The 27,544-nt window shown below is 52.7% G+C and overlaps 1 protein-coding gene across 1 annotated transcript in view; it reads right to left on the bottom strand.

Moving 5' to 3' along the window:
- The window catches only part of SEMA4B (semaphorin 4B), a 41,410-nt gene extending 14,132 nt beyond the window's left edge, over positions 1–27,278 (bottom strand). Inside the window, exons 1-2 of the mRNA XM_061158713.1 lie at positions 27,120–27,278; positions 12,439–12,707 (exon numbers count right to left, since the gene is read on the bottom strand). Coding sequence (XP_061014696.1) covers positions 12,439–12,562 — 124 coding nt within the window. The 5' untranslated portion in view covers positions 12,563–12,707; positions 27,120–27,278. The remainder of the gene's footprint in view (positions 1–12,438; positions 12,708–27,119) is intronic.
- Between the last annotated feature and the right edge of the window lie 266 nt (positions 27,279–27,544).

The raw sequence follows: 27,544 nt of genomic DNA, 5'->3' as shown, positions 1-27,544 counted from the left end.
GGGAACTAAGATTCCACATGCTGCTTGGCGCAGTGCACACGCGCACACACACACACACACGAAGGATACGCTGGCAGACCCAAGGAAAGTTTCCAGCACTAACCCCCTATTTTTCCCAACCGTAAAACCCAACACATAATTGAGGCCCAATTATGTTGCTTGTACTTTGAGTTGATGAGCTGGTCAGCCTTTTGGAACAAACAGCCTGGTCATTTTGCATTCTGCTCTGGGAAGAACCATCCCCCTCCCTCCCCAACCAAGAGACCCCTCTGCCTGGCCAGCACAGATGCTGCCAGGAAAGTGTTGGGTCAATGTGTTGTACTTATTAAGTCCCTGGGTACCCAAGATGGTCCTGTGAGATAGAAACTGCTGCCATCTCCAGGTTACAAATGAGGAAATTGAAGCTCAGGATCACATTTACACAAAGCCCCACAGCAAGAGTCTGTCATACAGAGTGAAGAAAAGAGAAAAATATAACATACTAACACATACATGTGGAGTCTAGAAAAAATGGTACAGATGTACCTATCTGCAGGGCTGGAATAGAGAAGCAAACAAGTGTGTTGACAGGGGGTAGGGTGGTGGGATAGATGGGGAAACAATGGAAACAGTGACAGACTATTTTCTTGGATTCCAAAATCACTGCAGATGGTGACTGCAGCCATGAAATTAAAAGATGTTTGCTCGTTGGAAGAAAAGCTATGACCGACCTAGACAACATATTAAAAAGCAGAGACATTACTGTGCCAACAAAGGTCCATCTAGTCAAGGCTATGGTTTTTCCAGCAGTCATGAATGGATGTGAGAGTTGGACTATAAAGAAAGCTGAGCACCAAAGAATTCATGCTTTTGAACTGTGGTGTTTGAGACGACTCTTGAGAGTTCCTTGGACTGCAAGATCAAACCAGGCCATCCTAAAGGAGATCCGTTTTGAATATTCACTGGAAGGGCTGAAGCTGAAGCTCCAATACTCTGGCCACCTAATGCAAACAACTGACTCATTGGAAAAGACCCTGATGCTGGGAAAGACTGAAGGCAGAAGACAAGGGGATGACAGAGGATGAGATGGTTGGATGGCATCACCGACATGCGTTTGAGCACGCTCCGGGAGTTGGTGATGGACAGAGAAGTCTGGTGTGCTGCAGTCCATGAGGTGGCAAAGAGTCGGACACGACTGAGCTGAAATGCCTGAACTGAGGGTGGTGGGATGACTTGGGAGACTGGGACTGACATGTATCCACTGCTGTGTATAAAACAGATAGCTAGTGGGAAGCTGCTGTTCCCAACACAAGGAGCCCAGCTCGGGGTTCAGTGACAACTTAGAGGGGTGGGACTTGAGGCGGGCGGGAGGTCCAAGAGGGAAGCGGATGTGTATACATACAGCTGATCGACTTTGTTGTACAGCACAAACTAACAACACTGTAAAGCAACTATACTCCAACTAAAAAAAAAAAACCACACCAGAAGTGTGATGGAAGGCCAACTCAGGAGGTCTCCTCCCTGGACTCCTGGTCTACAAACTGCAGCAAAACTACCTGGAAGACCTAAACTCTAGATCCACAAGCTGACCCTGAAGACTCTGAAGATGCTGGCCCATCCATGATGGGGCCTGAAAACGCGCAAGTTTTTGAGCTCCCAGGGGATTTTGAAGTAGGAGGCTCACGGAACACACTTTGAGAAGCACCATGTTTGCAGGGCAGGGTAGATGCCATCTCACCGAACTGGAGTTTTCTCATAATGCGGATAATGAAAAGAAAACTCACAGCGGGTTCACAAGGAGTCAGTGAGACCAGAGCAAATAGCCACTGCAGTCCCTTGTCTTTTATTTTAGCATTTTTAATTTATTTTTAATTAATTAATTAATTTCCGGCTACACTGGGTCTTCACTGCCATGTGGGCTCTCTCTAGTTGCAGAGAGCGGGGGCTATTCTCTAGTTACAATACACAGGCTTCTCACAGACCAACATTTCCTGCTGCAGGGCATGGGCTCTCAAGAGCGCCAGGCTTCAGTAGCTGTGCGCACAGGCTCAGTTGCCCCGAGGCATGTGGAATTTTTACAGACCAGGGATCGAACCCGTGTCCTCTGCATCGGCAGGCAGATTCTTAACCAGTGGACCATCAGGGAAGCCCCCTCCTCATCCCTTCACAGCCCTCCAGTTTCCTGACAGTGAGGGCTTATCTGCTTACTGAGGAGGTGCATTTCTACCGAGGCGGCAGATCCCGTAAGCCTGGGCAGAGGCTGCTCTTGGAATCTGTCCAGACACAGGAATGCCAAAGGTCAGAGATAAGCTTCAGTCCAGGTGGCAGCTCAGCCTTGCTCAGGCCTGGGGACATGGGGGGCGGGGAGACTTGCCAAGGGTCACAGCCAGATGGGAGGGGCAGCCTAGGTGCCAGCTGCCCAGCCCTGGTCCAGCCCCGCCCTCCAAACGCACCAGCTGCCCAGGAGCCCCCACGCCTCCCTGGCCACACTGGGAGTCAATGCAACCACCACAGGACAGAAAACACCTTGAAGAAGCAGGCGAGGGGTCCCCTCACACACATTCCCATTCTGGGGATCCTCCCTCCGCCCCACGTCTCTCAGACTCAAAGTGCCACGGTGTCCTGAAGGCCTGGCCATCCACAATCCCTCTTGCCCTGTGGCCTTCACCAGAGCCAGTCAGTGGGGCTCGCTTGCCAGCAGGGAGTGTCAGCAAGCCAGAAGTTAAAAACACAGACTCAGAGGGACTTCCCAGGTGGTCCAGTGGCTAAGACTCCGCGCTTCCAATGCAGGGGGCCTGGGTTCGATTCCTGGTCAGGGGATTAGATTCCTGCATGATGCAACTGAAACCGAGCACTGTCAAATAAATAAACAGCACAGACTTGGAGACCCGGGTTCAACGCCTGCCTCTGTCACTTACTGTCTGTGTACCACTAGGACCAGCCACTTCACATCTAGGAGCCCTGTTTTCCTTATCTGTGAAATGAGGGTAATAGCACCTTGCCTCTCAGGGTAGTTACAAGAAATGAGATTAGACACGTAAATAGTAATACACGTAATAACCCACATTTACTGAAAGCTTCGCTCAAAACAACTTTGCACACGTTATCGCGGTGTTGGCACGGTGTCTGGCACATGATCAACACTCCAGCAGATCAAAAACAGAATCAGAAAGCCCTGCAGGAAAATCCAGCCTGGCGAGAGCTGCCAGAGGAGCAGGGCTGTTTGGAAGAGCTGGGCTTCCCTGGTCCTCACCCTGGGCGCCTCTAACCTAGGCCTCCGCTGAGCCAGCAAGGGTCTCACAGCCAAGCAGAGAGCGTGGGCTCAGACAGGGGCTGGGGTCACGGGCCCATGTGGGGCGCGCGCACGCTCTGGTTCCTGCTCAGCGGTGTTCTGAGTGGGGTTCCTGCCTGAGCTTGCCTCTCTGTGAGTGTGCGTCTGTCTGTGTGTGTGTCTGTGTGTATACACCCTACTGCAGGGCTTGTCCGTGCTTGTGCGTTCGCTCCGGGGTGCCATCTTCACTCCGAGGTGACTGAAGGGGGAGGGTGTTTATGCACTCAGCTCCCCAAGCGCTGGGGCACACAGCAGGGTCAGTCTTAGCGTGTACCCTGCCCTGTGTGCGGCAGAGAGTGTCCCGTTCTGCTCAGACACCCTCCACATCCTCTGCCCAGCGGGTTAGTCCAGTGCAGAGAAGGTCGGGCTGCCTGAGCTGTGGCCGGTTCTCCCAGGTGGAATGAAACCTTCCCGTCCAGCCTAGGGCCGGCCTGAGCCAGTGGCTTCTCCAGGGCTCCGAGATGGCGAGATGGGGGCTGACCTGGGCGGGTGGGGAGTGTGGCTTGGGCTTGTCAGGGCTACCTGCAGGGCCCCCGCTTCCATACCCTCGGGGCCTGCGCTCTCAGCCGGATGTGATGCCGAGACAGCTCAGCCCCCAGCCTCAACTGGAGTTCCTACCCTGGGCCGTGACTCAGCCGGAAGCCCGGAGCTGTCCGGGGTGAGCCGGGAACAGGCCTCAGCTCCGTCCCCACCCCGGGGCAGTCCCACCCTGCCAGTTAGGCGCTGTGGCAGGCCCCCGTGACTCAGAGCCCCACCCCACCTTTCCCGCACTGCGGGGTGGGGGGGCCACGGCGGACGCTGACCTGGCCTCAGCAGTCCGCCCTCCACAGGCCCCAGCAGGACTCAGCCAGAAGACATCAGCTTCCCTGCAGAGTCAGAGCCCGGAAGTTGCCCCCAGCGGGCAAGGGGGGTGATGGGGTGGGGGGCGGCTGGCTGCCCGTCAGCTTGAATGCCAAGGTCCCCAGAGAGGGGTCTGTCTGGGCCCTGGACAAGAGCCCACCCCCGCCCGAGAGGCTCTGCTGGAGCACCTCTTCCCCAGGGAGTCACACGGAGGGACCCTCGGACCCACCTGCGCCTGCCGGAGCACCGCCCTCCTGGATGGGGCTGACTCAGCACCGACCTGCATGTCGTGTCCTCCTCTCGCACCGCCCAGCGCCACGCTGGGCGGCCCGACGGGCTGCAGGCGGCCTGCCAGCTCCGCTGTCACCAGCCCCGGTGCCAGGGCAGAGTCCCCAGACCAGACAGGGAAGGGTCAGTCGTGGTGGGGGAAGGGGGCTAAGTGCCGGAAGCGCTTCCTACGGACTGAACTCCGCCTGGAAGGGGCGGGCACACTCAGGAAAAGCCTGGCTCCTGGCTCGCTGCTGCTCCAAGCCGGCCAAGTGCTCCTGCCACCCCCAGGCGGCCCCCAGCCCCTTACGGACACCCTCTCCTTGTGTCCATCTGGCCAGCAGAGTCTTAACCCAGGACCTGTCATAAGCAGCCGTCGTCTTGGGAGCCTGACCCCCACCTACCCCACCCAGGACCAAGGTCAGCTCCTACAGCCCTCTGCTTCAGGGGCTGGCTGTCCCCTCTCTGCTGAGGCCTGTATCCCCACCTCCTCCTCTCAGAGGCCCCCCCACTTTCTGAGGAAGCTGGGCCTTTCAGGCATAAACAGCCTCAACTTCCCGCTGTTCACCCCGGTGCCCCCCATCTCCTCAGAAACCAAGTCCTGGGTCATCAACCTCCACCACTCATCCCAGAAACTGGTGTGCCCCCCTCCTCGCCTTCTCAGCCCAACTCCTGAGAAGAGCCACCCAGAGCCGTCTCCACTCCTCACCTCCCACTCACTCCCTAACCGGAGTCAGGCCTTAGCCAGCCCCACGCTCACTGGGCCCAGGCATCGCCTCCCTGCCAAACCCCGGCGCCGAGGGGCAGGGCCTGGCGGGGGTCCCTGAGCGTCTGCCACGCCAACCTTGGCTGGGGGGACCGGGGGGTCTCCTCATGTCTCCCTCATCCTCCTCCTGGGCCTCATCCCTCCAAGCGCTGACTCAGCACTCTAAATAAAAGGGCGGCTGCCCGGCATCCTGGCCGGGTCACTGTGAGGTAGGAATTACCATCCGCTTTTCGCAGGGGAGAGAACCAAAGCGCACGTGAACTGACATGCCCTCAGTAACACGGTGAGGAAGAGCAGTGGAGTTGGGATTTGAACTTGGGCCACCGGCTCCAAAGTCAGTGTTACAAATCACCTCCAGCCTCTCCAGCCTTTCTGCTTTTGAATCTTCTTGTCCCCTGGGGTTGTTGGGCCTTTGGACCTTGGGCCACACATTCATTCTCACTGTTTCAATGTCCTGGACACTGGTGACCCCCCAGCCTCTTCATCCAGTGCAAGCCAGACCCCATGATGCGGAGACCCTCCATGGGCGCCTCCCCGCCTCTGCCCCTTCCCAGACCACTCCTCGACTTGGGATCTTGTGTCTGTGGGGCATCCCTCACCGGGAGTCGCACTTCCTGCCTCCCTTTCTCTCACCACGGACATCTGGTCCACAGTCACATCCTGACAAGTCCCCTCCTCAATGCCATCCAGGTCTGTTCCCTTCACCACCCCCTGCCCTGCTGCTGGGAACTGTCACTGTCCTGGGACCCAAAGCCCCAGCCCCTAACTCACCAGTTCATGCCACGTCCCCCTCCCATTTCAGGAGAGCTAAGTGCAACTCAGGGTCCTATTTCTCCTCCCTAGCCTTCTCCCAGGCAGTCCCCTTGCCTGGAATGCTCTTCCTTTTGACTAACTCCTACTCATCCTCTGAGACCCAGCCCGCTTTCACCTCCTCCAAGAGGCCTTCCTGAATCCCTGGCTGGGCAAGGGCCCTCTGTGGACCCATCACTTCCTGTTCACACTCTGGCCGTGCACTGGCCACACTGTCCAACGAGGACGGGCCTCTGGTGCCGGTCTCCCTCACCAAGCTTGGATCCTTGAGGGTCAAAACTGTCTTACTGGGACTTCCCTGGTGGTCCAGTGGCGGAGAATCTGTCTTGCAATGCAGGGGACTTGGGTTTGATCCCTGGTCCATGAAGACTCCACAGGCCGCAGGGTAACCGAGCCCATGTGCTACAACGAGACAGCCCTCACGCCACAACAAGGACCGAGCGCACCCAAATGAACAAATAAATAAAAACAAAGTGGCCCTTAAGAAAAAAAAAGCTATCTTATTATTTGTATCCAGTATTTGTATCACCTGACCAGGTGAGTTCCAAGGAGTTGTTCAATAAACATCTGTTGATTGAATGAATGATTCACAGAGTCCCAAGTCCCGGTTTGGGGTGCTCTGGTCCAGGGATGGACATCAGATTCAAAGGGGGCAATCCAGAGGTCCTGAAGCCTCACGTTCTCAAGACTGTGTCTGAGGAGCATAGCCCCTCCCTGTCCCCTCCCCAAAAGCTCAGTCCTGGGATCCCAGGGTCCAGAGGGAAGCATGACAACTAAAAGTGCCGCAGAGAGGCAGGGAATGTCACAGACTGGAAGCAAGTCAGAAGACCTGTGAGTCCTGACTTTTATCACTGACCAGCCAGACAAGATAACCTGCCTTTTCTGGGAGGGGGCCACTTTGCAGGGCTGCTGGGAAGACCAAAAAAAAAAAAATGCAGTCCATGGAAGTGACACGCTCCCAGATTGGGGCCACCAACAATTAGGATCAACCTTACCCATTCCCCCCCTTCCAAGTCCTCATCTTTGCCTCTGGCCACCTTGAAGCCCCCTAGGAAGGGAGACAAAGGGGACAGATGGGGGTGCAGCCTCCTACAGGCAGGCACCCCTCTGAAGGGGTAGCTGCTGCTTCACCCAGACCCTCACTGCTCAATGGAACAAGGACCAAGCCTCAAGAGGTCTTCAGAAGAGTTGGAAATCTGGATTTTTATAGAAAATTTCCTGAGTTTTAAATACTGCTGACTAAATAAATTTTTTTTAAAACACCTGGAGGCCAGACAAAGATCTATCTCCAAGCTGGCTCTAACCTGTTGCACAAACATCTGGCTGAGACATTTGCCCCAGTCTCCAGAGAACCACATTCCTGGCCAAATCTGCTCCTTGCTTGCTTGCTAAGTCACCTCAGTCGTGTCTGACTCTTTGCAACCCTGTGGACTGTAGCCCGACAGACTCCTCTGTACATAGGATTCTCCAGGCAAGAATACTGGAGTGGGTTGCCATGCCCTGCTCCAGGGGATCTTTCTGATTCAGGGATCAAACCATGTCTCCTGCATTGGCAGGTAGGTTCTTTACCACTAGCACCACCTGGGAATCCCCTAGGAGCCTGCTGAGTCTACCATATTTCCGACCATCGCTGGGCCATCAGGGCATCAGTTGGCTCCTTTGTCCAATCCAAGCAGTGACCTCAGTAGTTTTTTCACCAGATGGAAACACACAACCTATTACTTATTCAAGGACCACATCAGAAGCTGCTCTTCCAATCCTAAGCACCCAGGGATGGGGGAGTGGGCTTACAAGTCCTAAGAAGCGGACAAAGGAAAGAGTGACAGACATGCCCGGAGTCCAGCTTTTTCTCCAGGCCCCGTGCCATCCCTTGTTCCATGTTGGGAGATGAACGTGCAGGTGTATCCAGCTGTGGCCCAAGTTACACAACCTCAGAGTATTTTTTTGCTGGGCTGGCACACGGGCATTTCAACACCCAGACAAATGTGGGTTATTCAGAGGGCAGAGTGGAAGCAGCGAGGGGCAGGGAGGAGGGAGAGGTGTGGTCCAGCCCCAGGCAGACCAGGTTCTGGGGCAGAAGAGAACTTTGAAAGAGCTGAACCAGGAGCACTTGAAAGGTGGACTGAGTTAAGCAGGACCCTGAGGGATGGCCTCAGATCAGCCCTAGGGCAGTGGTGGCGGGAGGTGTGTGGAAAGGATGGACTTGCTTGTTGTTCTACCGCCAGGGTAGGCAGGGGGTCTGCACTACTTCATACCTGGGCCAGAAGGTCTTAGCAGCAAGCAGAGGGCCTACAGACAGCCAGCGCTCAGACTATATCGACCAAATTGATGCAAATAACCTCACCCAAGAAGGCAGGCAGAGATTACCACCACAGAAAAAGCCGCTACCTTCTACTGGGGACGGAGCACGTGCCAGGCACCAGGCCAAACACTTTACATACATTATTTCATGTAATCCTCTCAGAACCCGGAGAGGTGGGTCCTGCTATTATTATTCCCATCTTGTCAATGTGAAATTGGGCCTGCAAGAGGCAGGCGCTGGCCCCAGGTTGTGCAGTCAGCTGGCTGTTAGCCCCACAGTTACAACTCGGCACTGAGGGGCCATGGAGATGCCAGCCCACCAGACAGAGCTGAAGACAAATGTTCACCTTCAAGTTGAGGCCACCTCAAGGAGGGAGGCCAGGAAGCAGCCAGGAAAAGACTCTGAAAGCTGCTCGGGGAATTCCCTGGTGGTGCAGTGGTTAGGACTCTATGTTCTCATTGCCGAGGGCCTGGGTTCGATTCCTGGTCAGGGAACGAAGGGTCCCAGAAACCAAGTGGCCTGGCCAAAAAGAAAGAAAGAAAGAAAGAGAGCGGCTTGCATGGGACTTCTCAGGGGAGCAATGACCTTGAGTGCCCTTGGGGTCAGAGGACAAACAGCTGATTCAGGCCAATGCCATGTCCTCTTTGCTCAATGGGGTTTTGTTGACTGAAGTTTGCAGGCTTATGGGTTTCTGTGCAATCTAGATTGGAAACACTGTGTCCAGAGTTTTCCAGGCAGGCACTTCTGAGGCAGCTGAGGGTGGGGGGGGTGGGATACATAGCTCCTTTAATTGCCCAAATAAGGGGACCCAATGTGACTTTCACAAGCAGAAGAGCAGGTTGTTTTGTTTCTGCCCACATGGCCAGGCTGGACGCACTGCACACCCGGGGCCCTGTTTTCACTCCACATCTCTCCCGTTCCTGACCACACAGTCTCTGATGCAATAGAACCAAGTTTCCACACTCCCCTTTGAAGCATTCTTTTCACAGGGACAAGAGACTTCCTCTTAAGGCCTCTGCTGCCCGAGCTGACCCTGGAGCCCCCAATCCTCCTCCCCCCATCCTGATCACTGGATGAGACCACAAGTGGGGCACCCCCTTCTGACGGCCCCAGGCATTTGCTGCTGATCAACAGCAACCAGAGCTCCATACAAAGGGCGCAGACGCAGACTTTTAAGGATTTTGCTTTAAACCACAGACACAGGCCATTAGCCCTAGGCACCCTGGGCCTTTGGGGAGTTTCGGTAGGAATTCAGAATAGTGAGGGCAGGTGGCAGGAAGAAGGGTGTGTTCTCCATAAGGGAGGGGCCTGGGGCTTCAAGCCCAACATCCCATGGTCACCACAGGCCTGGCCAGCATGGGCTCACTGCCAGAAATATCTAACGAGCCCCCAGGGATGAGACAGGAAACCGCGTCAGGCCACACTCTGAGGGTGCGCCTGCTCAGTCCCCAGGGCATTCCCCTCTGGGGCTACCAGCAGCTGGGAGGACCTGCAGGTAGACGGCAGCGGGACAGTGGGGATTCACGACCTGGAGCGAAGTCAGGGAGGCGAACATTCTGGGTGCAATGCAGCTTAGCAAAGTGCGGATACTCACACTCAAGAGCTCAGGTGCTACTCAGTGATGCCAGGGCTTTGGTGGGACTTCCCTGGTGGCCCGGGGGCTAAGACTGCACGCTCCCAACGCTGGGGGTCTGGGATCGCTACCTGATCAGGGAACTAGATCCCACAAGCCTCAACTAAAGACCCTGTGTGCCACAAAAAAGACTGAAGACCCCGCTTGCTGCAACTAAGACCTGGTGCAGCCTATTAAATAAACTAATTAAAAGAAAAAAAGAAAAAGAGGGCCCCTCTGCACAGACCCAGCTTCAAGCACACAGTGGAAAATCTTTTTCTTGAGGCTCCACAACTTGGAAAGCAGAGTATACGAACTGCGTTTCAGGCCCTCAACCCCTCAGCCTGTCGCCTCTGTGCCATGAACCAAATGCATGCACCTGCACAGTCCTCACAGGTGAGCCTGAGTGTCTTCTTTTAGGGGGTTAGGATTTTACCACACGAACTGTGGGAGTACACAGACACCCACACCGCAGCACCAAGCTGACCTGCGCAGGGGGTGCTGGCGTGTGACAGAAGCCTGCACTACAGCCTGGCCACGGGGCCGGATGTGTGGACGTGGGCCAGGCCTTCGGCGTGGGCAGTTAACAGACAAGTGTTCTAGCCGCTCTCAGGAAGCAGGCCCTCTCAGTTCCTCCTCACAGCTCCCCTCTCCGCCTTTCCTTCCCTTCTCTGTCGTTAATCATCCTGTGAGTGGTCCCCCGCCAGCTTCAGAGGTGGACCCAATACCTGCTAGAGTTGACACACCCCCGTGAGCCGGCCCAGCTTTCCCAGGACGGAAGTAGCCCATCAAAGCCTTTGCGCCCCTCCTCACCTCACCATCGCGCAAAGGGAGGGGCAGCAAGGCAGCCAGGCAGCAGGCCTGGGTCCGGATACACCTGTGAGCCTCAGCCACCCGGCTGGAGCGCTCTTCGGGCTGTGGTCAAGCTAACGCCCCAGCACGGCCCTCCCCCACCTCGGGGGCAGAATCACCCCGGCTCTGGGCAGCATGTGTCGAAGCCCATGCTGACACGTGGCAATAATGATAGCTAACACTTATGGAGCGGGTTTTATGTACCAAGCCCTGTCCTAAAGACTTTTCAAACAGAAGCTGATTTAATCCTCTCAATTCTGAGGTAGGTGTTATCATTATCTCTGTTTTACAGATGAGGAAATGAAGGCCCAAAGAGGTTAAGCAGCTTGCTCAAGGTCACATGATTACCTAGTGGCAGAGGCAGGATTTGAACTCTGGGCATCTTCTCAGTACTATCCTGCAATGTTTCAGACAGGGTTTCCCCAGTGACCCAGACTTACTTTAAGGACCGATTCTGCTCCTCTTTCTTATTGTCAATGGAATGCTTTTTAAAAATTTTTGGCCATACTGAAAGGTATGTGGGATCTTACTTCCCTGACCAGGGATCGAACCCTACCCCCTGCATTGGAAACTCTTGAGTCTTACCCACTGGACAACCAGGGAAGTCCCAGTAAATGAAATGCTTTTAGAAGTGGAGATGCTGTAAAAACAAGGAAGCCTGGTACAGTTTTGATCTGTAAACTCTATTTTATACATCCTTTATTCTAATTCACTCAGTATGACAACCAACAAGTTAAATGGCTTGGAGAAACAACATCTGTTGGGCACCTATATATGTTGCCTAGTCTCATGAAATCTCCAAGATAGCCTCGCAAAAAATCCTATGACAGTGCCCATTTTATGGATGAGCAAACTGGGGCACGGGGAGAAAGGACTCACTTGTTCAGTGGCAGAAATGGAATTGGAATCCAGGTGCTTCTGATTTCAAAGAGTTGGAACAGCAACCAGACAAAAGGGGAAGTAGGGATCGGGAAGAGTGGAGGGCTGGAAGGGAGGGGGCCAGATGTGAGAAGCAGATGTGAGCACCAGACAGGGGACCTGGCCAAGGAGGATGGTGCCCCCGGGTGACTCCGGGGTGGGGGTCCTGCGGTGGCTTCCAGGCCCTGGGGGTATCCCACCACGTCTGGGCATGGGGCGCAGGCTGCGCCGTCTCGCTAGAGTGAAAAGGCGGAGGGAGAATGGGGCACCCGCCGCGGTTCCCGAGTCCTGCTCTGACTTGCTGTAACACCAGAACCCCAGTGTTTACTGGACGGCATCAAGGGCCCCTCCACCCCGCGCTGCCCTCAGGGGGGCGGCGCCGCGGCAGACTCTGGTCAGCATCAAAGACAAGCAGGCGGACCAGCGGGCAGCCAGCACCGGGGGTGGGGGGCATGGGGGTAGCGTCACCGCCGAAAGGGCGCCGTACCAGGGGGCGACGGAGCGGCCCAAAGACCCCCTCCCTGCCCATTAAAAGAATGGAAGAAAGAGACCTGCGGTTCCACAGCTCCCCTCTCCTCTCCTCCCTCCCTCCCAGCAGCGTCCTGGAAGGAGGAAGGCTCCTCATGGACCCCAAGCCTCCGACAGACCCCCTCCCTTCCCCTCTCCTTTGTCACCACCACCTCCGCCAGAGCCACCCCTCCGGCCCCCTCCCCTCCCCCAGACCCCTGCCCGCGTCCTCCGCGGGGTCGCCCAGCACTCACCGAGAGGCAGGCTGATCCGAGGGGTGAGCGCCCGAGAGGGAGACGGCGGTAGCAGCGGCAGCAGCAGCAGCAGCAGGGGCGGCAGCGCGCCCAGCGGGGCGGCCGCTCGGCTCCCCCGGCCCATCGCGGCGCGCCGGACTTGGACCGCGGGGAGCGACGGCGTCCTCCGAGCTCGGCTCAGGTGGCTCTCCGGGACTCGCGAGCAGCAGCCCCGCCCCGAAGTCCGGCCCCGGAGTGGGCCGGCCGCCCCCGCCTCCGGACCTAGGGGGCTGGAGCGGGGTGGGAAGTGGGGTCACGTGGCTGCGCGCGCGCTCGCCCCTCCGCCCGCCCCCTCCCCTGCACCACTGTCCTCCGCCGGCCCGCTCGATCGAAGCTCGCCCGCGAGCGCGGCAGGGAGGGGCCGAAGGAGGAAGTTGGGCGGTTGGTCCAACCCCTCCCGGCTCAGCTCCCGGCCCGACCCGCCCCTTTCCCCTTCCTCCTTCCTGGGCGCTGGAGGCTCCAGGGGCGCCAGCGGAGGTGCACCTACCTCGGTGCGCGCCAGGCAGGAGCCGAGCCGGGCTATTAGCAGCAGCAGAGGCCGCGGGAGCGCGGGGGCGCGGAGGAGAGCAGACCCCTGGTTCCCCGCCCCTACCTCTCAGACCCTCCCACCGCCGCCCCGGCCCCTTCCGGCCCCTCGGGGACCCTCAGCGCGTTTGTTTGGGAAAACGTGTGGGTCTCTCCACAGTGAGCGCATGTCTTCTCCCTTTATCCCTGCCGGCCCCCGCCCCCTCACCCCCCCCCCCCCCCCCAGCGCTCCTGGCACCCACATGTCGGGAACCAAACGAACTCCGCCGAGCTGACTCCGGGCTAGCTGCTTCTGCACCTAATTTTTGCATGGGTCAGTCCACTTTAGGTCTTGGCTGAGGGTTCACTCCAGGCTTGACACTTAATCTAGACGCCCGCGTGGTCATCCACGCTTGGAATTCTGTCCACACGAAGCCAGACCTCGGATGGGGGGGAATCCGGGCAAAATTAGCTTAAGTGGGATAATAGGATTTAATGTACTGCCAAGGACGTGAGACTTTCTCCACAATTGCACGTGGCCTGGCAGCGGATAGTACTCCCTAAGGCTGGAATCCCAAAGGCACCCACCCCCGGTCCTCCTGCGGTCTGAGTCCCCAGGGGTGGAGTTCAGTAGTGCTGAGACCAGGGGTTTCAAACTGCGAACAGGATCCCTTAGTGGATCCTGAAATCAAGTTAGTGAATCCCTATCAACATTAAAAACAAAGAAACTGAATGGAGGATACCAAAGTGCAATGGTCGTAGAAAGGATAAGGAAAATTTAGGAAGCCTGGTTCAGCTTTTCTCAGCTGAGCACTGGATCACGTGCATGCATCCTGTGGTGCTGTTGCTTGGGTCGCATCTGACTCTGCGACCCCATGGGCTGTAGCCCTCCAGGCCTCTCTGTCCATGGGATTCTCCAGGCAAGAATACTGGAGTGGGTTGCCATGCCCTCCTCCAGGGCATCTTCCCAACTCAGGGATCAAACTCGTGTCTCTTATGTCTCCTGCATTGGCAGGAGGGTTCTTGACTAATAGCACCACCTGGGGAAGCCCTTGCACAGGATCACAGTAAAATGTAATTCTTCCTGTAGTCCAAGTCAAAAGGACTTGGAAAACCTCTGCCAGTCATTTCCATGGCAGTAGGGACAGTTTCTCCAGGAATTAGCCGCAATGACTGGAAAGTTCCTCTTCACCCCCAGGCCACAATGAGCTTTCTCAGAGCCAGCAGCATTGGCTCTCACCCTATTCCCAGGGCCTCCCACAGGGTGACTGACAAGGGGGGGGCTCAGTGCTCACATGGTCCCAGGTCTCCTCATGAACACCCAAGCTTCTATGATCTCTGTATCTCCACCTTCTAGACTGGTGGCACCCTTTTTAAAGGGTCGTCCAGCACTGGACACAGAATTCCGCCTGGCACGTGGGCAGCACCCACTACCCGTAGTTCTCGCATTACCCAGGCCTGGAACAATCTGCCTTATCAGTGGTGTCGAAACATCTTTAGTCAGTGATATCCATTCTTCTATCTGTAGCTAGGTATGTGCTCAGTCACTCAGTCATGTTGGACTCTTTGTGACCCCACAAACTGTAGCCCACCAGGCCCTCTGTCCGTGGGATTTTCCCCGGCAAGAATACTAGAGTGAGTTGCCATTTCCTCCTCCAGGGGATCTTCTCAACCCAGGGATCGAACCTGAGCCTCCTGCATTGGCAGGTGAATGCTTTACCACTATGCCACCCGAGAAGCCCTGTAACCTAGGACCTTTGTCCTAAATTCCAAATGACCTTGACATTTCTACAAGGCTGTCTTATCTGATAGGTATCTAAAATTCAGTGTGGTTCCAGATGCTCCATTAATGTGAGCCTCCTCCATCCCATTTAATGGCAAGTCTGTCTTTGAATTGCTCAGGTTAAAAACCTTAATTCCTTTCTCTTCTCTTGCTCCTCATACTCAATCCACTAGCAAATCTATAATCTGACCACTTACCACCTCCTGGGGTCCCAGTTACTGCCCGCTCCTCGTGTCCGACTCTTTGTGACCCCATTGACTGTAGCCCACCAGGCTTCTTTGTCCCTGAGTTTTCCAGGCAAGAAAAGGAGTGTGTTGCCATTTTTTACTCCAGGGATCTTCCCAACCCAGGGATCGAACCCGCATCTCTGGCATCTCCTGTGTTCAGGCAGGTTCTTTACCGCTAGCACCACCTGGGAAGTTTCTACCCTTGTTATTGTTCAGTCAGTCAGTCGTGTCTGACTCTTTGCAACCCCATGGAGTGCAGCATGCCAGGCTTCTCTGTCCATCACCAACTTCCTGAGTTTGCTCAAACTCACGTCCATCGAGTCGGTGATACCAGCCAACCATCTCATCCTCTGTCGTCCCCTTCTCCTCCTGCTTTCAATCTTTCCCAGCATCAGGGTCTTTTCCAATGAGTCAGCTCTTTGAATCAGGTGGCACAAGTATTGGAGCTTTAATTTCAGCATCAGTCCTTCCAATGAATATTCAGGGTTGATTTCCTTTAGGATTGACTTGTTTGATCTCCTTGCTGTCCAAGGGACTCTCAAGAGTCTTTTCCAGCACCACAATTTGAAAGCATTGCATCTTCAGTGCTCAGCCTTTTTTATTGTCCAGCTCTCACATCCGTACATGGCTACTGGATTCCAAACCATAGCTTTGACTACCCTTGGGCTTTCCTGGTGCCTCAGCTGGTAAAGAATCTGCCTGCAATCCGGGAGACCTGGGTTCGATCCCTGGGTTGGGAAGATCCCCTGGAGAAGGGAACGGCTACCCACTCCAATATTCTGGCCTGGAGAATCCCATGGACTGTAGCCTATGTGGTCACAAATAGTCGGACACGACTGAGCGACTTTCACTTTGACTACCCTTGAGCAGTTCTCAATCTCTTCTCAACTCAGCAGCCAGAGCGAGTTTTTCAAAACCAAAGTCAGGTCATGGCACTCCTGTGCTCAGAACCCTCCAGTGGTTCCTTACAGTGGTGGGCAAGGCTCCAGGTTACCTCAGCCCCACACCCACTGCATCATCCACTGCTCTCCCCAACCCTCACTCACTCTACCCCAGGCACTCGTGTGGACGAACACTCTTGAGTTAAGACCTTTGCCCTGGCTCCTCCCTCTGCCTGGAGTTCTCTACCCAGAAAGTGATTGAGTTCCTCGTTTCCTTCAAATCTTTCTCAAAGATCACCTTCTTAGTCATAAAAAAAGAACAAAATAATGCCATTTGCAGCAACATGGATGCACCTTGAGATTATCATACTGAGTGAAGTTAAGTCAGACAGAAAGACAAATATCACATGATATTGTTTATATGTGGAATCTAAAAAAAGGCTACAACAGACTTGTGGACACAGCTGGGAAGGAGAGGGTGGAATGAACTGAAACCTATACATCACCATATGTAAACAGATAGCTAATAGGAAGCTGCTGTGTAACACTGGGAGCTCAGCCCAGTGCTCTGTGACAACTTAGAGGGTGAGATGGGGGGTGAGATGGAGGTTCCAGAGGGAAGGGCTATATGTATACTTGAGGCTGATTTACTTTGTTATACAGCAGAAACCAATACAACATTTAAAGCAATTATCCTCCAATTAAAAATAAATATAAAAAGGCTACAAATGAACTTATCTACAAAACTGAAATAGAGTTACAGATATAGAAAATAAACTTATGGTTGCAGGGTAGAGGTGAGGGAGGGATAAACTGGAAGATTGGGGCTGACACATACACACCACTATGTACAAAACAGATAACTAATAAGGACCTACTGTATAGCACAGGAAATTCTACACAATACTCTGTAATGACCTATATGGGAAAAAAAAATATAAAAAAGAGTGGATGCATGATTTTGTATAAAAGATTCACTTTGCTCTTGAAACTAAAACAACATTGTAAATCAATTATACTCCAATTAAAAAAAAGAAAAAAAGATCACCTTCTTGAAGAATCCGAAGTTCCCCCAATATTCCCCTTTCCCTGAGATTTTTTTCGAAGTGCTCATCATCTTCTAATACACTATATGATTGGCTTATTTGTTGTGGTTTTTCTTTATTGTCTGAACCTCCCACCTGCCTTCTCACCCTCAAGAAGTGTTGACTGAGGAAGGCAAGTATTTTTGCTCCTTTGGCTTGGTAAATAAGCTATCCATAGCCTCTAGAACAGAGCCTGGCATATGGTTAACCCTCAGTCAGTACTGGCTGAGTGAATGAATAAATGAACGCAGCCTCAGAGTCACGGAATACTGCTGTCCCATGTCAACTAACAACTAGAGCTCCTTATTGATATTCAACTTTGGTTTGGAATTCCCTGAAACCAGAAATGATGCAATTAACTTTTTTAAACCTATGCATAAGACTTTGTATTGATCTCCTTTAAATCTTTTGGTTCTGGTCCAGATCTCATCCTATTGAGGTCATTGTGAATATTGATTCTATCATGCAATTGGCTTCCCCTCCCAGTTCTGAGTCGTCTATAAATCTGATAAGCATTCTTGACCATTATTCAAGTCACTGATAAAAATATTAGATGAGCAGACCTAGCACCCACTTCTTGGTTTCTAAATATCACTCTTCAATAAAAGGCGACAGAACTCCTTGGAGAAATGAAAGGGAAAGTACAAGGTGAACCTGGGACGTTGCATTGGGCCGGAAAACAAGGAAGTGACTAAAGACTAATGGCGTCATGTCAAAAGGATATAGGGCCAGCTTGATGACCAAACTTAGGACAATTTGAGCATCAGAAAGCATAATGAAGTAATGGATTCTAATGCATAAAAATAAAACAATCCATTAGTCTACAGTAAAACTCAGCAAAGCAGAGAGAAAAAAGAAAAAGGGCTAGAAAGGATGATTTTTCTCTATAGAAAAGTGCTGCCTGATAGACGCAGAGGAAATGATAGACTTAGAAAATCTAGATTCAAGCAAGGGCAACTAATGGATGCTAAACCTTTGGGTGGAAGATTCTTAGGAAACTACGTTAACAAGATCTCTGAGATTTCCCTGGTTGTCCAGTGGCTGAGATTCAAAGCTTCCACTCTAGGAAGAGTGGGTTCGATCCTTGGTTGGGGAACTAAAATCCTACATGCTGCCTGGTACAGCCAAAAACAAAAACAAAAAACAAAAAGGAAACAAAGTCTCAAAGTCTGTCCTGCAGATGACTTACTAATGACCAGTGGGAAAATGCTTCTCTCAGGGAGCACACTGGTGGCCACTATCTTTTTTTCCCCCAGCGGCCACTATATTAATCAAGTGGCCAAAAGTAACATCATTGGTAGTGGGACTACCTGATATCATTCACCTCCTGATATGATTCAATAAAAAATACACAACTCATCAACAATTGTATCAAAAGTATGTAACCCAGATCTAATAATGAGGACGCAATAGGAAACATTCAGCTTGTACAAGACAAATAGCTTGGGTTCTTCAAAAAGGTCAAACTGATGAAAAGACAAAAAGGACAAGAGAAGTGTTTTAGGATAGAAAACGAAAAAGACATGATAATCAAATGCATTATGTGAACCTTGGTTGAAATCCTGAAGGGAAAAAAAAGAAAGCCACAGAGCAATTGAGAAAAGTTAACATGCACTGTGTATTAGATGATATTATGGCATTATTGTTCATTTTCTTAGGTACAATAATGGTACTGTGTTCTTAGGAGAATGTCGTTGTTGTTTGGAGACGCCTGCTGAGGTTTGTCGACATGAACTATCATGATGTCTACAACTTACTTTCATATGATTAGGCCAAAACAAGTGGGTTGTGAGTGTGCATTTGTGTATTAGAAAGAGTGTGAGTGCTACTGTGGCAGAGTTTTAACAACTGGTTAATATAGAAAGTTATGGGTGTTTTATAAATTTGCAGGGAAAAATTGAGGGAGACACTTCCAAAAACAGAGCCTACTGGAGACCTCCATCCAGGTTGAAACTGATCAATATCCTTTGTAGGCTGAATCATATGTTAGCTATGGTGTCTTCCTTACCGCACCATTCAGCCCACATTTCTTCATATTATCCATAAGAATAATATGAGGGCCTTCCCTGGCAATCCAGTGGTTAGGACTCCGCAGTCTTGCTGGGTTCAATTCCTGGTCAGGGAACTAAAATCCAACAAGCCACATAGCATGGCCAAAAAAAATAATAATAACAACAATAATAATAATATGAAAAAATTATAAGAAATCTTGCTGAAATCAAGGTCCTAGCTATAGCTATAGCACTGACTCATTGGAAAAGACCCTGATACTGACAAAGATTGAAGGCAAAAGAAGTGGGTGGCAGAGGATGAGATGGTTACATGGCATCACTGACTTAATGGACATGAATTTGAGCAAACTCTGGGAGATAGTAGAGGACAGAGGAGCCTGGTATGCTGCAGTCCATGGGGTCAAAGTCTGACACCACTTATCTACTGAATGATGACAACTAACTATAGTGTTTCCTTCTATCTTCTGCTTACTGCTATTACCCAGAACAGGGCCTGATGAGTGGCATATGTTTGATTAGAATTTGATGAGTGCCTGAATCTCCATGTCAGGTCTCCCCTCAAGCACCAACCAGGTTGGTTTGCCCGAGTGTCTTGGCAACACATGGGTTGTCTTAACTTCAGTGCTCATCTCTGAGAGGAGGCAGGGGCTGATGCAGTCTCACTTGGTAGTTAATTATATCCTACTCAAACACTTCGTGTGTCTTCTGCCAACCCAGTGCAAGCCCCTTGAAGACAGTGACGGGTCTTGCCCCTGAACCCCCACCGCCTCACATGGCATTCCAGTAGGACCTCCACAGGGCGGACAAAATGAGGGCCCCACCTGTTGGCCTGGAGACAAGCCCTCTAACTCATGTCCCAGCATGGTGGTCTTGGACCTTGTGGGCTCCCCTGTCTTTCGCTGGCATGCTAATTTGTTCTCCCCAGGGTGAAAAAAAAAAAAAAAAACAAGAGGATAACTGACAGAGAAAAACCTCATTTGAGCTGACTTCCTGTGGGCTGAAGAGTGGTTCCCAGGCCAACACTGTGTCTCCTGTTCTCCTTTGCCACCCTTGGATGTAGGCAAGTCTTTCTCAGCCAGAACGCCGGTGTTTATAAAGAGCTCAGGGGGGCCACTTGGAAAGAGTATAGAAAGAGAAAAAGCGAAAACCAACGCCTCATCTGTGCCCCCAGCCAGCAAGATGCAGTCAAGTCTGGCTTCCTTTCTCTGTCCACATTCACACAGTCATTCCCCATCCATCCTCTCTCTCCTTCCTTCTCTCTCTCTCTCTCTGAGGTTCTCTCTCCTGTACACACTACCACACACATCAGAAGGATAAAAAGCAAGAAGGAGAGGTAAAATGTGCACAGGGATCAAACCCAGGTCTCCCGCATTGCAGGCAGATTCTTTTCCAGCTGAGCCACCGGGAAAGCCCAAAATATGCACAGGAATACATGCAAAGAGGCCAGACAAAATGGAGCCACATGTCTCATAGGCAGCCAAGGAAACTTTAGGGATGACAAGAGTATTTTGTATCTTAATTAGGATGTTGGTTTCCCAAGTGTAAACAGATTAAAATTTTTTGAGCTGTACACTGAAGATCTATGCATTTTCCTGTATGTAAATTTCTACCTTATACCTATTATCATGGGGTGGGGGTGGGGGTAAGCAAGGAGACCAAAAGGTAAAAATATAATAAAAATAATAATAAAACACCTCATCTGCAGGATCAGGTGAAAGAAGAAAATGAGACTAGCTATGGGCTGGAGTTGGGGGTGGGGATGGGAGGGGATCTTTTCCAGGTTTTCTAGGTGTTGAAGAACCCACCTCCCAAAGCAGGAAACATAAGAGGTGCAGGTTACATCCCTGTGTTGGGAAAATCCCTGGAATATGAAATGGCAACCCACTCCAGTATTCTTGCTTGGAGAATCCCAGGGACAGAGGAGCTTAGCAGGCTACAGTCCGTGGGGTCTCAAAGAGTTGGACAAGACTGAAGCGACTTAGCATGCACATATCAGGGGGAGGAGGTGAAGAGAAATAAGAAAGGCTACAAGAGAAAATGAGGCTTTCTAGGTGGTGCTAGTGGTAAAGAACCCACCCGCCAATGCAGGAGACACAAGAGACATGGATTTGATCCCTGGGTCAGAAAGATCCCCTGGAAGAGGGCATGGCAACCCACTCCAGTGTTCTTGCCTGGAGAATCCCATGGACAGAGGAACCTGGCAGGCTACAGTCCATGGAGCTGCAAAAAGTTGGACACAACTGAAGCGACCTAGCATGCACACACACAAGAGAAAAAAAGCAAAGTGTGGCTAAAAATATAAGGCCGCTGTAACCCGCTCAGTTACAAAGGAATAAGGCAGTGTGGGCTCACGGCAAGTGCTGGCCGTGCAATGGTTCATCCAGACCACAGTCAGCCTCTTGAGCCGTCAGTACTCATTAATCATCTATAGGTACAGCCTCCGCCCAGGCATAGGCCAGCCCTGACCTGGGGCACGGATGGCTCCTGCCAGCCTGCCCCCAGCCCGGCCTGCTGGCTCTCATTTCCACCCAGGGGATCCTGGCTCTCACACAGTCCTACTCTGGGAGTCATGGCTTTGCTGTTTCCTGGCCGTGGAGGAGGGGCCTCTTGCCAAGCCCAGTGGAGCTTGAACCCAAGGTCTCCCCCGCCCCGTCCTGGAGGAGCACTCAAGCTCCTCCCATCACTGGGTTCTGGCTGGCAGGCTGCCCAGCAAGGCCTCGCAGACACGCACTGGCGATAGCCCAGCTCCCCGGGCCTTGGCCCCCTGCCACCATCCCCTCGTTGTCCTGAGCCCTCCTCTCATGCCAACTTGCAGCTGCAGCTCCCCTCCCTGCCCAGATGGGCACAATGCGGCTGTCTCCTCCCTAGGGGTTGGGCTGCAGCATCAATACATTTTGATGAGAAAGCGACACCAGCTGGCACACCCTGCGTGTGCTTTTAAATCGGCCAATGACTTCCAGATCTCGGGGGTTGGGAGTGTCCCTGGGGCAGTACCCTCTGCAGTGGAGGGCACTCACGGGGCCAGCACGGACACTGCCTTCAAGTCTCACCAGCAACTTTAACCAGGGTCTAGCAATGAATGTAAACGGCCTCATCTCTGTTCTGCAAACTGTGCTCCTCTCTACTGATCCCTTATGTCTCTTTTTCCGAAATGTTTATTTACTTATTTGGCTGTCCCAGGTCTTAGTGGCAGCATGTGGGATCTAGTTCCTTGACCAGGGATTGAACCCAGGTCGCCTGCATTGGGAGCACGGAGTCTTAGCCACTGGACCACCAGGGAAGTTCCCGTCCATTATGTTCCTTGATCTGCGAAGTGGTTTGAATCCAGGGATGAAGCACACCAGTTCTTCCATAAGAAGTAGAATTTCAGCACCATCTGTTATTTGGGGGACTGTAGCAAGCCACGGGATCTCTCAGAACCTCAGCTTCCCCATCTGTGAGATGGGAATGCTAACAGTACTGCCTGGGCTGTCAGGAGAGCTGAGGAGACAGGGCGCACGAGGCGACAGGCAGCGCCGCGCGTGGTGAAAGCCCAGCGAACAAAGCCACGCGCGTTGTATTACGGGTTCGCCTCATTTACCTAAACGAGGCCACAACCATCCTACAACGTCCAAGCTAGAGGACCCTTTTCTGGGCTCCCTGCTCAGGTTGGGCCACCTCCTACCAACCCAGTGCTGAGGCTGCAAGTCTCACGGGGAGAAGGAACCGGCCCTCCCAGCCCAGGCCCTGGGTGCGCCTGCTGTGCCCGAGCGCCACCCCCACCGGGGCCTGTCGGGGCCTGAGCTGGCCGCTCCCTGGGAGGGGACCCCCCTGCCCCACAGGGCTGTGGCGCAACCAGCCAGGCTCAGCTTGTCCCTGGCTCGACACGGTAGAACACGGTAGGTTGCCACCATCATGCCCGTGCTCCCGACGCAAGTTCCAGAGGGGCTGTCTGCCTGGGCCCCCAGGCCTGTCCTCCAGGGGGCCTGGAGAGCCTGGCTGATTGGCCTGACTGATGCGTGGCACCTGTCACCCTGAAGGGGCACAATTACTGTCCAGTGACTCTCTTTCCCCTGAAACCGCTGCAGCCACTCAGAGGTATGAGGCAGATATCCTAGGGCGGGTGAGGATGGGAAGCAAGGAGCATAAGCCTCTAGGTCAGTCTGGTTTCAAGTCTGGCTTATGAGACCCTTCCAGTCCCAAGATCTTGAGAAACCAGGAATCTACCTCTCCATTTGTCCCCCAGTTCTTCCTCTTTAAGTCCCACTCTGAGCCCTAGACCCCTGACCATTGCTACATGGAGGGAGAGAAGATCTAGCCAAGGCCCTTCATCACTCCCGGGAAGGAACCTTCCTATCCAGGGAACCAAGGCTCTCTCGTCCCAAAGAGGTGGGGCCCTCCGACCCCCGTGGTTCCGTCACCTTAGGTCACCTGGTGGCTCCGGCTCTTACTCCAAGAGAGCCTTGCTGTTGGTTCCAGCACTGCCTTCGGAGAGTGGGCCTAGACAGGTGAGCCCATTGGGTGAGGAATGGACGGGTGGGTTCCATTGATTTCCTGTGGCTCCAAAGACTGCTCTGACAGAATGGAAGGAGGAATGTATTACTGCTGCGGTGTGCCCACCTGCCGGCGTAGACCATGGCACCAGAACAAAATGCTCACAAAAAGCCGGCATGCAGGCAGCACCCCAGATCCATGGTCAGACAGGGATCTAACACAGCAGCTACCCAGGCTCGAGACTCCTGGGATGCCTGGCAGCACCCCAGTGCTGAGCACCAGGCGGCAGGACACCATAAGGCTCTGAGTGGGCGCAGCTCAGTTCTAGCAAAGGAGTTGGGGAAGGAGGACTTGCCTGGTGGTTCAGTGGTTACTGATCTCCCAATGCAGGGGGCCCAGGTTCAATCCCAAGTCAGGGAACTAGATCCCACATGCCACAGCTAAAGATTACATATGCCAACACTAAGATTGAAGATCCCACATGTCACAAGTAGGACCCGCCACAGCCAAATAAATAAACAAAAATATTAAAAAAATAATAATAATAAGGAGGGGCTCTAAGGGGCCTGGACCCAGGGCCTGATCCAGCCAGTCCTCTCTGCAAGGGAGCAGACCCACCTTGCTCCTCTCAGGCTCTTCCTCTATGAACACTGCCTTCACTCTTTCCTTACAGCCTGTGAGCAGTGGAGCAGAGCAAGGAGTCCCTTAACAAACAGAGTTGGCTTCAGTGAGCTGTGAACCCCAAGAATGATGATAGCAATCAGAGCTTTTATTTGATTTCAAAGAGATTGTTGCCCTCCTCCCCTCCCCAACCCCAAAAAAGTGAAGATAATTTCTTTGGGGTGTTTTTGTCTGAAGACACAGGAACTTTCAGAATTAGTCTTTACAGAGTTATTATATACCTTGACATGAATTATCAGGCAAATTATGCCCACCTAAGGGCTTCCCCAGTGGCTCAGCCAGTAAAGAATCTGCCTTTAACGCAGGAGACACAGGAAACTTGGGTTCGATCCCTGGGTTGGGAAGATCCCCTGGAGGAGGAAATGGCAACTCACTCCTGTATTCTTGCCTGAAAAATCCCATGAACAGAGGAGCCTGGTGGGCTATAGTCCGTGGGGTCGCAAAGAGTCAGATTTGACTAAGCATGCACGCCCACCTAAAGCAAAGCTGACATTTATAAGGCTAACACTTATTGAGTACTTTCTATAAGTAAGCCACTGAGCTGAGCTTTTTTACACCCAATCATTTACTTACATCTCACAACAAGGTGAAACAGGAATTATGATATTCCCGCTTTATAGTTGAGAAATGGGGGCAGAGAGAGGTTCGGGGACTTGCTAAGGTCACATATGTGACAAGTCAGTACAAGGACCAGAAATTGGATCAGACTCCAGAACCCCGTGGAGATGCTCTACGTACGGGAGAATTTCAACCAGCGTTTTGTCTCAAGCTATAACCATCCCCCTCTTGATAACATAAGCTACTGTATTTTCCTCCCTCTCTCCCTACCCCTTTTTCCCCTTCTTCTTTCACTCACTCAATATTTCTTGTGCACTGGCTGCCTTCTCAGCATCGCTGAAGTTGAAGAAACTGATATGGTTCTGCCTTCACAGAGCTTCCAGTTCATCAAGATTCCTTAAACTCTTCTTCCCAGAGAATACCCATTCTTGTCCACATTTCTTTAGACACTTTCACTCACTTATTCCTTTGTCTCCAACAAAGGGCCAGCCTGGCAGAGCTCCAGACATGCTGCCAGGCTTCGAAGGCTAAAATTGTGCCATCTTCAACTGCCATTTCTGGAGTGGCTCCTGAGCTGCCTCTGCACTCTGCTCAGATTTCCATTAAGGCACTCACGATTCTGTAGTGAAATACTCATTTACACATCTCATCCCTCTCTTCTACTACAAGCTCCTTGAGTGCAGGGACTAGGCCTTCATAACTCAGGTTTTTAAATCTCCATCCCCAGGGAAGAGTTTGTAAATAGCAGGCGCCCAGGTGGCTCAGACAGCAAAGAATCAGCCTGCAATGCAATGTTTGATCCTTGGGTAGGGAAGATCCCCTGGAAAAGGTAATGTCTACCCACTACTGTAATGACTACCCACTCCAGTGTTCTTGCCTGGAGAATCCCATGGACAGAGGAGTCTGGTGGGCGACAGTTCATGGGGTTGCAGAGAGTTGGACACGACTGAGCGACTTTCATTCTCAGTAAATGTTTACTAAAGTGAATAAGTGAGTTTTCTGTTCTAGCTGACTGTCTCAAATCATTTCCAAATGATTCATTCAAGTTTTCCTTCCTGGATCTTTTTTTCCACCTTCCTCTTAACCTTTTCAAAGGAAAGGCACCTCTCTGATGTGGGAAGTCCCACTTCCCTGCTTTAGGGCAGCCAAAGGATTTCTTGCTCACACAGTCTCAACAGATTTCTTGGCTTCACAAGAGACAGTATTTTGGAAAGCTGCTGAATGCTTGTTTCCTGGGGTTTTTTTAGGGCAATCCCATCAGATGATACATTAAAGCAAGAGTTCCAAGGTATAGGACCAGGGAGAGAAACTCTGTTTTCCCCAAGATGTCAGCCTCCATTCCCCATCTTCAGTTCACCCACTGCCAATGTCCTCATCTTTAGACCGCCTGACCCCAAAAGTCTGAGCCCCAGTTGCGAAGAGACACATCCCAGATTTCCCTGTTGCTGTTGTTCAGTTGCTAAGCTGTGTCTGACTCTTTGAGACCCCATGGACTGCAGCACACCAGGCTCCCCTGTCCTACACTATCTCCCGGAGTTTGCTCAAATTTATGTTCATTAAGTCAGTGATGCTATCTAACCTCTCATCCTCTGCCACCTCCTTCTTCTCAGATTTCCCTGAACTTTAGTAATAATAAGCACCAGTGCAAAGAATCGCACAGCCTGAAAGTCAGGAAACTGGGTTCAAATCCTGACCTTCCCAAATCATTATCGTCTTGGGAAGTAATTTAACTTCCCTGGATTCTATTTCGCCTATGAAAATAAGGGGGTGGGACTGGGTAGATTTCTAAACCAAAGGTTAAACCATCTCTGGGCAAAAAGATATCTTAATCGTGCACTTCCCAGTCCTTACGGCATTCGACCCTTATAAGAAACTTGCAATTCATAAGCCAAACAACATACTACTGGTGAGGAAATGTGAGTAGAGATCGATGACCTTACTCAGGTGACCCAGGCCCCTGACTCTTTTTGCCAAACCAAGATGGTTCCAGAGAGTCCACTAAGGCACCCTCGGTTTCCAAGACCCCAACTTCCTTTCTCTCCTAACCCCTACATCCACGTTGTCACTCAGACAGTAGAAGCTATGACAAAGAACCCGATTCAAGGGTCATAGCCAGGGCCATATGAGGAGGGGCCCGGGCCTTCCCCAAATTCCGAATTATCTGCCTCCAGGAGGATCACTGCCTCTGAGTTGCAGTTTTGGCTCAGAGGCCCTGGGTGGCCATGGGAACATGGGCCCAGCCTCCCGCGTTCCCATGACAACAGGCTCCCCCAGTGGCGGCGCGGGTGCCCATCAGAGCGTGCAGGTGGCGCCGTTTGGGAGAGGGGCCCGGCGGGAAGTGGGGGGCCGGGGCGGCGGCTGCCGCGGGGTGGCCTCCCCACTTCCGATCTCCTCCTCCCGGGGCCGCCGTTCCCGCCCGCCCTGTGCCCTTCGCCTACCTGAGAGTTACGGCCCGCGCGCGACCACCGCCCACCACAGGGTCACCTCTGCGCGGCGGGGCGGCCCTTCTTCTCGTTGTTCCCAGACTCGTCCCTGCTTCCAGGCCCCGCCCGACGCACTTCCCGGGCACCCGGGATGTCCCCGCAGATACCCTCGGCCTGGCGCCGCGTCCCCGGAAATGCAGGGCAGCCGCCAAGCCCCGCCCCTGCCCATGTTGATGGAATTGTCCGGAGGCGCCCCCGGGGGCTTGCTCGCTGTCCAGCGGTCTCCCGCCTCCGCCCCCAGGCACTGACGGCGACAAAAGTCTCGCTGCTAGTCCCAGTCGGGACACGTCCCCGCGACTGCTTGGCTGCCCTTAGGCCATGGGGCCTATAGCCCCCCTGCACCACCCCCATCTTCAGAGCCTGGCCTGGCCTCACTTATG

Source organism: Dama dama, chromosome 13 (genome assembly GCF_033118175.1).
Source record: "Dama dama isolate Ldn47 chromosome 13, ASM3311817v1, whole genome shotgun sequence".
NCBI classification, from domain to species: Eukaryota; Metazoa; Chordata; class Mammalia; order Artiodactyla; family Cervidae; genus Dama; species Dama dama.
The sequence above is the reverse complement of the archived record's forward strand: the minus strand, read 5'-3'. Positions and strand labels throughout refer to the sequence as shown.